The sequence below is a fragment of the Ursus americanus genome, chromosome 15 (genome assembly GCF_024610735.1).
Source record: "Ursus americanus isolate L20-20 chromosome 15, mUrsAme1.1.p, whole genome shotgun sequence".
Lineage (NCBI taxonomy): Eukaryota > Metazoa > Chordata > Mammalia > Carnivora > Ursidae > Ursus > Ursus americanus.
The window spans coordinates 21,589,410-21,605,503 of record NC_142141.1 but is presented as its reverse complement, the minus strand read 5'-3'; the positions used below and the strand labels follow the sequence as shown (position 1 = coordinate 21,605,503).

General features: G+C 43.2%; 1 protein-coding gene across 2 annotated transcripts in view; it reads left to right on the top strand.

Moving 5' to 3' along the window:
• The window catches only part of GRIA1 (glutamate ionotropic receptor AMPA type subunit 1), a 293,835-nt gene that overhangs the window by 139,261 nt on the left and 138,480 nt on the right, over positions 1-16,094 (top strand). For both annotated transcript variants that reach the window (XM_045791959.2, XM_045791960.2), the window contains exon 3: positions 14,276-14,515. In XM_045791959.2, coding sequence (XP_045647915.2) covers positions 14,276-14,515 — 240 coding nt within the window. The remainder of the gene's footprint in view (positions 1-14,275; positions 14,516-16,094) is intronic.

Below are 16,094 nucleotides of genomic sequence, written 5' to 3'. Positions count from 1 at the left end.
TATAGTATATCCTTAGTTTTTGATGTAGTGTTCCATGAGACTTTAAAAAACAAATTTTAAACAAATTTTATGACAGCTGTGTCATAAGTTTGTCATAAGACAAACATGAAAATGCTAAATTATGAAATATCGAGATAGTACTAAGAAAGTGCATTAAAAACTCAAAGGAGAAAGTAATTTTGTTCTGGAACAGTTGGTAGGTTGCCCACTGGAGTTGGCATCTGAGTGGGGTCTTGAAGGATGTGTAGAAGTTTTCCAGGTGTGGAGGGCCATGTTTGAGGAATGTGTGCAGAGGGATGGAGACCTGGAAAGAAATGGCGTGCTGCGTTCATCAGTTTGTGTTTGGGTCTCCACTGTTCAGGAGACCGTCGGGAAATGAGGCTGGAGGGTTGAATAAGAGCCATGAGGCTCTCCCACATGGAGTCCTGTGGGTGCATTATGCCAAAGTAGGAAAGCTAGTATATTAGCTGCACACTCATGCTGTCCTTAAATGCTCACAGCTGTTCCTCATATTTGTGCCTGTGCCTTCTCCTTCCTTCCTCGCTTTCTGTTTTCCCCAGTATTAGCTTGAATCTCAGCCCTTCCCCCACACACCCACTCCTAGAACTCTTCATTTTAGTGGGGACATACAAAGAGAACACCCCAGGATAGTGAGAAATGCTTGTATTCTCAGAATTCCCTCCAGAATTGAAGCAGCCTGGACTGGTTTTTGGCAGCAGTTGTCTCATCCTGCATTTTGAGAAACCTTACAAAGTGATTCAAATTTTGGTACAAAGGGAACTCAGTACCAGGAGTGGGGGGTGAGCATCTCTGCAGAGAAGCAGCTGGGAGAGTCTCAGTTGGTGGAAATTGTCTAGGAGACCTGCATTCCAGTCCCTAGGCTGGACAGCATGCTCTCAGGCCTCCCCTCTCCCATCTGGAAAATGAGAAGAAAACTTGTAGAAGTGGAAGAGCGTTTGAGTTAACTAAATCCCATTTCTCTTACAAATGAGGAAATGAACTCCAAAGAGGGGAAATAACTCGCCTAACGTCATGTAGAGAACCAGCAGCATGTTTGGTCTATCATTCATTCATTCGTTTATTCATTCCATTCAGCAAATATATTTCAGTGCCTCCCATGTGCCAGGCACTGTATAGATGCCAGGACTGTAGTGATGGAGAAAATAGTCATAATCCCTGCCCTATTGGGGGATATTACACAAAAAAACAGAAGATTAAACAGGATAATCAAAGACAGAGATGATGGAAATAAGGCACTGCTGTAGAGAGCACAAAGGCAGGATGTATACTTAAGAGAAGGCCTCTCTGAAGAGAGAACACTAACGTGGAGACCAGAGGAGTGAGGAGCCAGACATTTAAAGAGGGTGGAAGAACTTCTTAGGGGAGGACAGCATGTGCAAAAGCCCCAAGGCAAGAAAGTTTGGACCATCTTGAAAGGTAAGAGAAAGAGCAGTGTGAAGCTGAGACAGTGGGGGCATGGCCTGGAAGCAGAGACAGGATCATAAATAGGCAGGGGGCCGAGCTTGCAGCCTTAGATTTCAAATACCCAGAATGGTAGACTCTTGCTTGTTTGTCACATCCCTGTTGGAAAGGAAAGGCAAGCTCATGTTCATAGCAACATTCTATTACTGGTTGAGCATTTGTTTTAAATGAGGTATTCCCAGCATGCTTCACTGAGACCATGGATTAGAAGAACAGAAGGAAAAAAAAAAAAAAAGATTTAGCTTTTCTGTATCCAGCTCTCCACTTGGTTAGTTTTCAGCTCCAGAAATCAGCCAAGGGCAGAGGTCAGGAGTAAATTCAGATATCAGACAAGGTGGACTTTGGTTTCTGGTGGTGTCATACAATTTTGAGATCTGGAACCACTCGTCTTCTGTAGCCTTATTTTATTCCTCCTTCTCATCCTTTCACCCTCCTCAGTGGGTACACCCTCACTGGAAAACGAATTTCACTGATTTTAGGGCACCCTAGGGCTGTCATCTGCAGATTTTGGTAAAACCTTGCCTTGATTGACGGGTGCCAATCAGGCTCATCAGTGTGCATTGCACTGTAGACTTGCTGCTTGGCTTAGAAAAGCCCATTTATATGCATGATTTTCATAGGAAAAGAATAACAAATAAGAATCAAAATATTTTTTTTCTCCCACTCACCCAGGAAACAGAATCAAGATAGCCAAAGGGAGAGTCTGGCCTCACCTCATGAATGATTTACCCAATGTGCCTTGCAGTCATGGTTCATTCATGAACCAACAGAAGTTGCTTTATGATGCAGGGGAGAGGAGGTATGGGGGAGTGGATGGGCCAAAGGCAGGGGAAGCTCTGATGCTAATCTCTCCTACAACCCCTTCCCTTTGGTTAGTATCCTTGCTTTTATTCAGTCTGCTCTGGCTGGTTAGTGTGCTAGTTCCCAAAGGCTACACAGAGGCAAAGCTAAGTAAATGGAGTCTCAACCTGGACTCTTTAGTGAACCCCACCTACCCCCAAATGAGGCTGAGTAAACACTCACCCCAGCCCTGGACGCAACCTTCTCCTCAGCCCTAGAACCCAATCCAAGAGTATGCTCTGCCTGACATTATCCTCAAATCCAGCCCTAACCTTGTCCAAATAGTGCTCTTACCACAGCACCTTACCCAGCACTCCTGCACGTAGCTGAGTCTTGGCCTTGAAGGGTCCAGCCACCATGTTGTGAACCCTCTGGTACATACCCATTTTTAAAATAAACCCCTCAAAGTTCCTGCCCTCTCAGGATTGGGGTTTCTCCTACCCCAGAGTCGTCTGTAGCTGTAAGGCAGTGTTATGGCCTTCTCTAGACCAAAGCTGGCTAGCGCGTAGAAGAGGAAGCCTAGAGGTCAGAACCACCCCACCTACTTGCCATATTGCTCTCTGTGTGTTGACACTTCAGTTGGAGCCTGTGAGCTTTGAGGCCCTACTGGCTCTTGCACAGAAGCCAGCAAGCAATGGCCTTCAGCCAAACTGGAACATCATCAATTGACTCTGACCCTCTCATGGCTCCTGACCCCCGCCTTCCCCGCAGTCAACACAGAAGAATACCCACAGTCACCACCAAAGAACTGCAAAATGTGGAGAAGAAAGGTGGGCAGTCACCTATTACTGTCATTCCTCAGCTACACGATCCTTGGTTCCTCGTTTGTACATGGGCTCAAGGGTCATCATTCCTGCCCTACTTACCCTACTGGGTATTCACAAGAGAAAATGGATGTGAGAGATTTGAGAATCCTATAATGCACTATGAGTTATTATTATCTCTCCCCAGATTTTTCCAGCATCTCATCCTACCTGCTATCCAGTAGCAGAAAAGCACAGAGTAGGAGCTGGCACACTGCAACGCACAGGCCAAATCTAGGCCATGGCCTGTGTTTGTAAATAAGGTTTTATACTGTCATAGAATTTCACACTCAACTTGTTTACATTTTGTCTTTGGCTGCTTCTTGTGCTACAAAAGCTACATGGACTAGTTGTAACAGAGATCATGTGGCCCACAAAGCCTAAGATATTTACTATTTGGCCCTTTGTGGAGAAAGTGTGCTGACACCTGGCAGAGAGGGTCAAAGCAATGGCTCTGAAGTTGGAATGCCTGTGTTTGGATTCTGAATCTTCTATTTCATGGCTGTGTGACCTTGGGCAAATTGTTTAACCTCAGTCTTCTCTCTATAAAATGGGATAATAATGATATCCCTCATCCATACTATCAAATTAGTAGTAAATGAGTAATTCACATAAAACATTTATCATGGTGCCTGGCACATAGTGAGTGCTTGGCCTTGGCTGGAATATCATACAGGGAACGAAAGCTCTGCTTTGTGTTGCCAGACCTTCGGGGACAGAGGAGCATAGCTCAAGGCACAAGCCATGGAGTGGAACAGACCTGGATTCATATCCCAGCTCTGTCACTTACCACACGAGTGATTTGTAGAAGATTAATTAATCTCCCTGAACTTCAGCTTCCTCATGCATGAATTAGGAAAAAAAATTACTAGGATGCTGTGAGGAGTGAATGATAAAATGCAGATGAAGTGCCTAGAACAGAATTGGACACAGTAAATACTCAGTAGGTGACATAACTATACCAATAAGAAGAATAGTATTTTTCTTAAGTAGTGCCAGCCACCCAGAATACATAGTTAGTGGGAAGTTTCCAGTATACTAACATCATGTGAGGTAGGAGGCTCTACCTGTGACTGGTGATACCCTTGACTCCAGGTTATGTACATTTGAAGCACATGTAAATTAAAAAGACCTTAAACAATGAGTCATGGAACACTACATCAAAAACTAAGGATGTACTGTATGGTGACTAACATAACATAATAAAAAATTAAAAAAAAAAAAGACGACTTTAAAGTGGAGTTGGTCACACAGTTATATATTAGGAGACTTTTCTCTAGGCCAGAAGGCCCTCAAGACCAAGTACCTTTTTAGCACTAATAATCTATGATCCTATGATTGTTCTTGGATTAAGTGATGGGTCAAGGAGGAAAGCACACATTATATGTGTCATTATAGGAAATATCTCTGAAAGATCCTCTTTCCATAACACTACATGGGTACATAGTAATGCTAAGCAGTTTGCTATGCAGGGTGAAAATGCCCTCATTTTTAATCCATTTGACATCCTAAGGGTTGAGTTATGTAATGGGATGTAAACCTTTTTGCCTAGGGAGCACTGGCTAAGGAGACTGGGTGTTGTGGGTGGAATACATTAAGGTTGGCTTGGTTCTGGATGCCAGCCTAAGAGCACAGCTCTCATTCTCTGTTGGCCTAAGATAACAGGGAGAAATAGAGTTCAGTGGGCTGGAGCATGGCAGTGGGAAGGGTGTATTATATATCCTACAAGCTCATGGTTGCTAGATGGTCAGCCTAATTTAGAAGACTGTGAGACAAGTAATATCACCAAGCATTTATATTTATGCCCTACCCAACTCTGTCTAGGGTACTGCTCATTGTACCTATCAAGAAAAATGATGAAGGAGGGCCTCTACCTTCAAGGGAATTTGTACTTCAGTTGTGGGTGAAAACATATAAAGTCAGTTGATAATATGAAAGAAAAATAGTGAGTCCAAACCAATGCAAGTGAAGTCTTGGAGCAAGATGACATCAGTTGTCAAGAATAGTATCAATTGATTAATTTGGTAAATGACTTACATTTACATTCTTTCATTTACTTATGTGCCAAAAATATTGTATAGTCATTGTGTGATACCATCTAGGGATTGTGAAGAATAATAGAAGCTTTATGAGGGCAGAGGTATCATCTGTCTTATCCACCACTCTATTTCACAGTATCTAACCCATCGAAAACAGGTAACAATAACTGAATTTTATACAGGTCCTTACTTAACCTTGGTGTTTAGATGTATATGACATTTATGGAGCGCCTAACGTAGTCTTGGACTTCGACTTATAAAATAACAGCAAATAGAAATTCAGTAGACATCTGTTGGTCTGCTATGCCCACCATCCATCTCCTCTCTGTTCACAACACCCTCATTTCCCTTTGGCTGCCATCTTGGTAAGATAGTTAGCTAGTTGCTCTGCCTTCCCTTGACCAAGGGGTGATCCAGGCCCTGAGCATGGCCAGTCTTGAACTGTATAGAGCAGTTATCACAAATGGCTAGACAGTAGGGACACTGAAGAGACTGTTCATGAAACCCCAGATTCTAAAACTTCTGCAATTCTAACTTCTCTAAAGCCCAGGGGGGTTTGTTTGTTTTTTGTTTGTTTGTTTTTTAGCTGTGGGTCCATCATATCCTTAGAGCAAACTTCTTTTTAACTTACATTAGCCTGTGTTGATTTCTGTTCTTGCAATCAAAGAACTTAAACTAATAAAGCATGAGAGATAGATAAAAATTGATAAGATACACAAATTTTTATGGACATTTAAAAGAAGGATAGAGACCTTTAGATGAGAGCTAGGAATGGGGAGGCATACGAGCTTCATGGAGGAAGTAGCATTTAAGCTAAACCTTTAAAGAAGGGAAAAGATTTGGAGAGGAAAAAGGCAGGAGGCAGGAGGGCTTTTTAGGGTCGAGCAAGAGCAGGAATGAATGGCCCGGAACCTAAAGCCAGCCTAGAAACATCCAAGAAACAGCAGCATCTATACTAGAGCCCTGTGAACTCAATGATTATCCATTTGAGGTCCCATCACACCTAAGTCAGAAGCTGTTCCCTTTCCCATTTTCCACTGAGTCGGAACCCCTTTACCCTCCACTGTGTCTCTCCTCCATTGACTTGTGCTTTAAGATGTTAGAACTGAAAGGTCTGGTAAGATCAGGTAGTACTGACCTCAGGCCAAGGTGAAGCTCTAGAGCTCTACAGGTACCCAAGTCACACACGAGGTACCATAATCCTTGGAGGAGCATTAAGTTTACTCAGAGAGTTATAGAATGTTTCTCTTCATGCTCATCTCTACTGCTTTCCTCCTTTCTCCTATGCTACATCCACACTGGCCTTCATTCTGTTTCTGAAACTCACCAATCTTTTCCTGAGCCTTAATTAAGAGTCTTTGTACTTTTGGTCCTTTTTCTGCCTGAAACTATTTCCCTGGCCCTTTGCCTGGCCAGCTTCTTCTTACGGTTCATTTCTCAGCTCCTGTGTTCGTGCCATAAAGAGGGTCTCCCTGACCATCTTATCTAAAGTTTCCCTGCCAGTGGCTCTCACAAATCATGCCATTTTCTTCAAACGTTTACTGTGTCCAAAGTGATGTTATTGATTGTATATAATTTCTCCCCACTCTGTAGAATCGAAGCTTCATGATAGCAGGGCCTTGTCTCCTTATCCAGTGTTGTATCCCCTGGGTACCATCTTGCTGCCTACCATGTACTACATGCTCAGTAAACATTTATTGGATGAGTGGATGGTGGAAAGATAGAAGAAAGATGGGGAGAAAGAAGAGAACATTCTCATCTGTAGAACTACACATCTCCAATGAGTATTAAAGTTTTATTAGAGGTCTTTTACCAAACAAACAAACAAACGAAAGTTTGAGAAACATTGATTCAGTGTGAACTCCATGGCTCACGTGGGGAAATTGCACCCAGGGAGGGAAAGGGGCTTATTCATAGTCCCAGATTTGCTTCTTTGCAGGTACTTTTCCAAAACCGTATCAGAAACCTGAAGAGTCAGTCTGTTTGTCCTGTCCCCTGCCCCTGGTTTCATGTGTCAACTACAAGATGGGTCTAATTCTAGGACCAGGGGTCCCAGCCTTTACCTAATTCTTATCCTCATATACAGTGACACATCTCATTGGCTTTCAACGCCTGGTAATTAACACTCGTGTTTCCTAACAAATACAGCAATCTGAGCAGGGAGGATGGCTCCTCTTCTGCATCTCCATTTGCTGCCATGTCCCAGCTGGGCTCCAGGGCCAGCATGAAGAGAGTCCCCAGGAAGCTTAGGTGAATCCAAAGCCAAAGTAAAATGCAATATTGACATGAGACACAGAGACTTAACTTCTCAAGGCCTGGCAAGGCCCTTGGCAATGGGGTCCCTACCACCCTCCAACTCTGTGCCACATCCCTACCCTGGCTTTTCTGGGGCTTCTCTAAGGTCCCCTCCTCTCTCTCTCAGCTCTTCGGATAAACTGGTTCCTCTCCCTGGATGTTGACACCAGGTGCTTAGTACCATACCTGGCCGGTAGTAAGTGCTCAGTAAACACTGGCCATAATAGTTGCTATGACCATTTTTTCTATGGTTGAGCCCCTTATTACTCTTTCAAATATCCTTCCCTTCCCTTGATGTAGAACTTTGTGAACTCCTGTGTAAGCTACATGAAGACAGAAAGCACACCTGTCTTGTATCATCACTGTATCCCAGTTTTCTGGTAATATTAGTTTCTGGTGCTCAATAAATATTTGTTGAATTTAGCAAATGGACGATAAGGTTTTATCTAGTAAATAACAGGGAAGCTCTGGACATATCTCAGAATCCTAAATAACTGTGATGTTGTTTAGAGGGGATGGGGACAATTTATATCTATTATGGTAATTCATGGCACATCAGTATTAGATCTTGGATGCAAGACAGTATAAGGGGATGGAGGGGCATTCTTACTGGCCTCTGAGTGACAGAAATAAAACACATTTGACATCACAAGGTTAGAGTTGGGTCAAGAATGCCATTCTCACCGATAAAGATAGTATTATTCAGGGAGGAGGATGAATACCTAAAGGTCCCCCACCCCGCTACTCACACTTTCTATCTCCCTCCCCCCAAAGGAAACTGTCCTATCATCTCATTATCCACTATTTACAATGAGGCTGCCACATTTCCAGGGACTGAAGCCAGGAGCAAGGAGAAATGTCGGTGTGAGAAGCCTTAAATGAAGTGACAATAAAAAGGAGTTGCTGATACAGGAGTTCCCTCCCTGGGAGAGAGCTGTCAGGGCGATGCCCAGGGCTGGGGGATTTATTGATACTAAGTGGATGGTGCCCTAAGAAGGAGTGATTATCAGAGGTTTGAGTGAACCAAGGATGGACTCAGGCAGCCTGCACTGTGCGTGGGTTTTCCTGCCCTTGCCAGTCCTGCCCTCCTACCTCCCCAGGAGGGAATTCCTGGCCTCTTTTTTCACTCGCTCTGATTGTTGGACACATTCTGCTACTCATTCTCTTGGAGGCAGAGACCTCTGAATCTGACACTTTGGCCGGGTTCCCTGAACACGCTGTGTCTTCTTTCTTTGCCAGGTCTTTGCGAAGGCTGTTCTTTCTACCTGAAATAAATAAATGTGTGTGTATATATATATATGTATATGTATGTATATGTGTGTGTATGTATATATATATATATATATATATATATATATATATATAAAATCTTTTTAATTGGATATAGTTGACACACACTGTTAACATTATTTTTAGGTGTGCAACATAGTGATTCAACTTCTCTGTACATTCTATCTCACCACAAGTGTAGATGCCATCTGTCACCCTACAACACTGCTGCAATGCCACTGACTATTCCCTATGCTCTGCCTCCCCTCCCCAAATGCCCTTCATATATGCGCAATGGCACCATGCCCCCTCTCTTGGCTGATTCCTGCTTATCTGTCAGCATCCATGCTAGCACGTCCTCTTGGAAGCCTTCTTTGAGGTCCCCAAAGGCTGGAGTTAGGTGTCCCTGCCTAAGGCTTGAACTCATCCCTGCCACAGTGCTTACACTGAAGTGTTGCCACCTGCTTAGTTGTCGGGCCCTCCCACGGTCAAGGTAATAGTCCTTGAGGTCAGGGCTTGTCTCGTACGCCAGTGCATCTCCACTGCCTAATGAGCGGTGGATGTTAGATGTCCAATGGTAGAGGGATGGGTGGATGGACAGACGGATGGAGAACAGATATGTGTATATATGCTTTTCCTGATTCGCAGAGTTGACAGGGAGAGGCATCGAGCACATCACCCAGTTTTGTTTTATTTTAATATCCATAGACCCTCGTGTAGTAATGCACCTTTATCTATGTTAGAGGAAGGCAGTGTGATATGAGAGGATTTTCTAGAAACTGAAGGTGACCTAGGTACCAAGACTGTTTTTTACCAAATTTTCTGGGGAAGGGGCAGCACATCACAGAGGTGAAGAGCTCCAGCCCTCTGATCAGACTGGTGGAGTCCAGATCTCAACTGGGCCTTGTACCGGTCCTGGGCCTCACTTTCCCCATTGCAACCTAAGTCAATGCAAGGGAATGTCCTTGTAAGTGCTCAAATGTCAGCACCTAATTATTACTGTCGGAGGCATTTTAGTCACCACCGTGGTCTTAAATAGAGGGTACCACACGCAGTCCAGTCTACTCTGATTCAACAACAGAGTGAGTCTGAGAGAGAGCAGCCCCCGGCGGAGTTCTGATGCTGCTTCTGAAGGTTCCCACTTCTTCCTCCTGCTTGCTATACATGACCGTGCAGTCCCTACCTCCAGCCCCCTTTCCAATTTGCCTCCTCTCACCTACTCTCGACCACGTAACCAGCTCATACAGCAGGTTAAAATTGTGTCTTACATATAAAACTCAAGACTGGTTGCATCTACATTTAGTGCTAGGAGTTTGCTACAATCAGATCCAAGAAGTGAGAGCCTATACCTGCTTCTGGGGGTTGCTAAAAGTTTGACCAGCAAATAACTATAGTGTTGTCAATTGGTAAACACGTTTGAGTGAATTAGACTAGAATCTAGGATGTTGGAGCCTGAAGGGATGTTACCTATTACAGAGTTCAAACCATCATTTTACAGATGGGAAAAATGAAGCCCAGGGAAAACGTGGGATTTGCTCAAGGGCACATAACTGCTACATTACGATAAAACCAAAAAGAATCCTCTGGATATTCTGGCATCTAGTTTAGTACTTTTTTTTTTTTTACAAGACCACCTTATCTCTTCTGATTGAATATTTACTATGACAGAGTCAAAGAAATGCCTTACACCTACTAAATGTATTTCTCAATATTTAACCAGTGACGGCAATCTCCACAGTCCTTGGGCTGCAGAGTGCCCCCCCCCCTTTCTCTGTCTCTGCATGTCTCCCTGTCTGTCTCTCTGTTTGTCTCTGTCTCTTCCCCCCCCACACACACACACTGTGGCTGCTCCTGCTTGGTCAAAATGAGGAGCTAGTTTGAAGGTCAGATGGCAAGCAATTCTGAGGATCAGGGTCCACTCAAGTAAATCCAGGCCAAGCTACCTCCAAGTCATGCTCTTTTAGGGAGCAATGGGTAAATGTACCCTCTTAGCCTTAGAGGATAAAGAACTCAGTTTAAGGGAAGATAAATTTGAAAAGGGAAAATAAGGAGATCATTTGAGAGGGAAAAATTCCTGGCCTCTTGTGTGTCTAAGGATTTGATCAAGTGCACCTACTCTACTTCTTACACTTCCATCTCCTCCTTTCCTCCTTTGCTTCTAAATTCTAGCAAGAAACACCAGCCATGAGGGCCCCAGAGGCCCAGCTAAAGGTGTGAAATCAAGTGGATGACATGAGGGAATAGATCTGGAATATAAGATTCATATCCCACAGGATAATATTTCATTGCACCAGAGGGAAAAGAAATCCTAAAAATACCATACAGAGCATATTATAATATTTTAACGGATTTATGTGCTCCCTCTATACACTTCACTCAGTACGATGGATTGTGCTTTTTGACAAATCTATATTTAACATAGGGTGAATAATATACAATGTATGCTTCCTGGTGGAGAAATCCATATTTATGGAAATCTTGATTCTGGCAATTACAATAGATATTTAAAGACAGTGCCTATTGTCTGCTGTGAACAGATAGAATGTCCTCATTAGGGTGAAAGAGAAAACAGTCTGAGTGGGAAAGGATAAATAGCTACTTTAGAGAAGCAGGGGGTCCAGGATGACCCAGCAGTCATCTCTGTCTGGGTCGAGCTCCCCCTCATACCCTACTGTGGGTCATGTGGACCCTCTTATTAAGCATTTATCATTCATTCTTTAACAAATACTTATTAAGCCCTACCATGTCCCAGGCACTATGCTAGCTTTGGGGCACAAGTGAGACCCCTGTTTTCAGGGATTAACATTGACCCAAGCAGCCACAGATACAAACAAGCAAAAAAAAAATAAGAAAAAAGAAATGATTTCAGATATTAAGAAAGTCTGAGAAATAAGACAGGGTGATGTGATAGAAAGGCAGGTGTGGGGAGGCTGGAGTCACTACTGAGAAGAGGTGATGAAGGAAGTCCCTTCTAGGGGGTGGGATTTGAGCTGAGATACAACTGCAGAAAAGGAGTGATGCGATGAGCACTGGGTGTTATCTGCAACTGATGAATTAGTGAACTCTACATCTGAAACTAAGGATGTACTATATGTTGGCTAATTGAATTTAAACTAAAAAAAAAAAGAAAAGAAAAAAAGGAGTGATCTTTGCAAACAGGTGAGGGAAGAGCTATAGGAGGAGGAAGGGAGCTGCCTCAGAGTCTCAGAGCAGAGTGAGCTCAGAGCCCCCAAAGAACAGCTACCAAGGCCCATGTGACCAGAGCAGGGAGCAAGGAGAGGGGTGTAAAGTGGGAGGGGCCTGAGGGGCTGGTTATTCGAGCTCTGAGTTATGGTCAGGTGCTTCCTATGTGCAATGAAAAACCTCAAAACTTTTGAGAGCTTTTGCACAAGGAAGGAAAATTGTGTTTTGTTTGTCTTGTTTTGTTTTTGCTTTTGTTAATTAAAAAGATCCCTCTTGCTTCTGGCTGGAGAAGGGATTTCACTGCTAAAAACCATATGCCACAAGCCTAGGGTCCATGAGAACCACCATCAGTTACTGGGAGGACTGTGGAGTGGATTAAGTGCAGACATTCCATGAGGTTCTGGTCTCAAAGAGTCATCAGTCAGTGGACTGGGCATCTAGAGAGGTCATGAGTGTCTAGTAACTGCAGGTATGCAAGCAAATGTTAATGAACCAGCCCGGTTTCCTGTAGACAGTATGCTGATTTCAGTGGGAATCAGACAGATGACTTGCACAGTTCGGTTGCAGTCCTTAAGCCCATTAGCTCTAGGGACTGAATGGGAACTGAGACTCACAGTAGACAACTGAGTACTGGTGGTTAGTTGCATTCTTTAGTGCAGCATGGCCCAGAGGATCTTCAATAACATGTTAAAAGTATTTGCCAACAAAGGATCCTGGGGATGTACAGACTTGACAAAATCTGGGTTAAAGTTGAACAGGATTCCTCACAACCTTTTATGTAACTAGTGTGCAGTATGAACCTCCAAGATGCGGACGACAAGATATACAACATTTCCCAAATCTGTTTGACCAAAGAAGTCTTTTCTTTTTTAAGGAGCATTTTGCAGGACTAATGTTTCATGGAACACATTTGGGTGATGCTTATATAGGGTAATTTGGGACCCCCACATACAAGGAAATGTGGGACCCCCACATACATGGAAGCAGGTGATGTGCTAAAGAGAGCAGAGGCTCTAAGAGGATCTACTAGCTTTATTCATCTTAAAAAAAAAACAGTAAAGCAAAGTCACAGGGTTGTGATGAGAACTGAATAGTCTAACATATGTGAAAGGACTGCAAAGCACCTGAAAATACTGTTACTGTTATGAGGATGACTCATCTCACCGTCCATATGAGCAGGGTAATTTCAGGCATTGGAGTTGGCTTTAGGATTGGTCACCTACTTCACTGGGGCAAAGACAATGAACCCTCTTCCTGTATCACATATTAAAATGAGTTTAGTAGCTGACTGACCTGGGGTTTGGCCCTATAACTTTGGTTTTTTAATACTATATTCTAACCAGCATGTAATAAACCATAAACCAGAATTGGTAACTGCAATGGGATCTTACAAAATGGCTCCCATGGGGATGTTTATACAGCTAAACTATTACTATGTCTGATACACTGGGGGACCTGAAAAATCAGCTAGCAGGATGTGCAAACACAAAGTGGACATTGGCAGAGAAATGTATACTGAAAGCTAAGGGTAGACTGAGAAAATCAACACTTTTTTTTTTTTTGGTCCGAAGCCTTCTCTTCCAGGAAGCATTCCCTGATTAAATCCATGCCAACTCATATCTCTCCAGGATTTTGCACCCCTCAACCCATAAGCATTGTCCATGTGTCAATCAGACTGTTTATCTATAATCATGGAACCTCTAGACTGGAAGAAAATTCAGAGAACACTTAATTTAGCCAAATTCAGGGAGGCAGGAATTTGTGCTACAATCACCCAAACACAACACTTATTTTGTGTATCAGCAGCAAGATGGCAAACCTCTTTCTTCCTGTAACAACTTTTAATGCTTTGCCTTAAAGTGATGGGCAGTGTCATGGAAAGATGACTGGGTTGGGGTTAAGATGTCTACCTAACTCAGATATGCCCTAGCTGTGCCATCTTAGACATGTTCATTAACTTTCTGAGCCTCAGTTTCTCCCTTTGAAAAATGACACATTTGTCCCTCTTCTATATTAAGAAGGTTGTTGCACAGATAAAGTAAGAGAACATATGAAAATGGTTTGTGTATATTTATAATTAGTAAGCATGATAACATCTGGCATAGAATTGGCACCTCCTAAATATTATATCAAACGGATGGTTGGGTGGGATACACAGATAGGTAAAATGGATGGACAGTTGGATTAGACTGGTAAGTTGGAAGGATGGATGGAGAGATTGGTTGGATGAGTAGACGGCCAGATGATAGATGAATGGAAGGATGATAAGTTGGGATGGATGAACTAGTGGACGGAATAGTTTTGGAGCCATCTGCCAGCTTCCTTGCAGCATCTTCTATTAATCCTTCTCTTCTCCTCCTCCAGTCTGTTCCCAGTTCTCCAAAGGAGTCTACGCCATCTTTGGGTTTTATGAACGGAGAACTGTCAACATGCTGACCTCCTTCTGTGGGGCCCTCCATGTCTGCTTCATTACACCGAGCTTTCCTGTTGACACCTCCAATCAGTTTGTCCTTCAGCTGCGCCCTGAGCTGCAGGATGCTCTTATCAGCATCATCGACCATTACAAGTGGCAGAAATTTGTCTACATTTATGATGCCGACCGGGGTAAGCCATGTGGTTAGGGGAGGGAGACTGTTGAGAGATGGAGAGAAAATCGCCAGCAGGAAGGAGAATGCTGCCTCCCTGCCTCATTGAAAAGCATGGGGGGAATGATCCAGAAATGCTTTATTTCTATGGTCTGATTTCTTGGTGGCTAATCTCCAACTCACAGTGTGGAAACACATCCTTTGAGAGAGTAATCCTCTTAACGCACTATGTCACTCTACAGCTCACCAAGCTTCCATGGCTCCTGAGTCCAGACTCAAAGCCCTAGGGCCTCCTTTGAATGGCTCATGGCTCACGGTGTTGTTGTCAGGAGCACAGATTCTAGAGTCAGACAGACCTGGATCCAAATTCTATGTCTTGTCCTTTCCAGCTGTTTGTCTTTGGGCACGTTCTTTCTGCCTCAGTTTGACCGTTTACATTGGGGCTAAGATTTTATATGCCTTCATTCCCTCATCTCTATAATAAGATAAACCTAATCTCTACCTCCTAAAGTTGCTGTGAGATTGAATGAGGTGACTAGAAAGTTCCTTCTAGCGCGTGGGACATAAGTGCGCCGAGTCCTCCGTATCATCATCGTCACCATCATCATCACCTCTTCCTGCCCTTCTAATTGTGCTTCCACGACATTTTGAATTTTATATCACATTTTCCAAATGTTTCCTTTGCTTTTTTCTTCTCTGCATCTTTCCTCACACTGTTCTTCTTTTCTGGAATGCACTTGCTTTCCCAAATCTACATATGTGAATCGTTCCTTCCTTTTGCAGCTGCTCAAACACCACTTTCTCTATTCCCTAATCCTGAAATGGGAACTATCCTCTTTTTTCTAATGCCTGTGGTGGTTGTACTGTACTCTGCTACCTTTTGTTTGAATACTAAATAGTCATCAGAACTTAGTCATTATTAGTGTAAATAAATAAATGGATTATGCACAGTCTAGAAACTGAGGCAGGAAGGCCTAATTCTTGCAGGAAGACCTAGAATACTTGTGAGATCAATTTTGGGGGGCAGTGTCAAATGGCATTATTCAATGAGGAGGAGCCAGCAGGAGAGACCAGAAACCCTCTGCTTTTTTCAATTTTCCCTCCCCTCTCCTTATTTTGAGGATTTCCCTTCTCAAACAGCAGCTAGTGTGAGGATTATACCTGCAGAAGGGCTTTTTCAGGACAGCTTTACAAACTCATACTGAAGTTTGAGCCCTGGAAGTGGCAAACCTACTTCCCAGAACCCAGAAAAATATAACTTTGATTATAGAGAAACACCTTTGGGGTTGGCAGAAATACCCATGCTCTTAAAGGACTCTGTCTGTCTCAGAAATCTGAGCTCAGAGCTCTGCCATTTGCTAGTTATCTGACCTTGGGCCAATGACTAAATGTTTCAGAGCCTCAATTTTCATATCTGTGGTTCAATGGGGATAATAATGATATGTACCTCAGAGAATTAAGTAAATTGAAAACAAGAAAGCTAGTAGAATAGTGCCAGACACATAGTAAACTTTCAGCCAGTGTGAGGCATAAGCACACCAAATAGCTTGCACTGAAAAAGAAACAAAGATAAGGAGGCATACTTCTCCAAAGAAGAC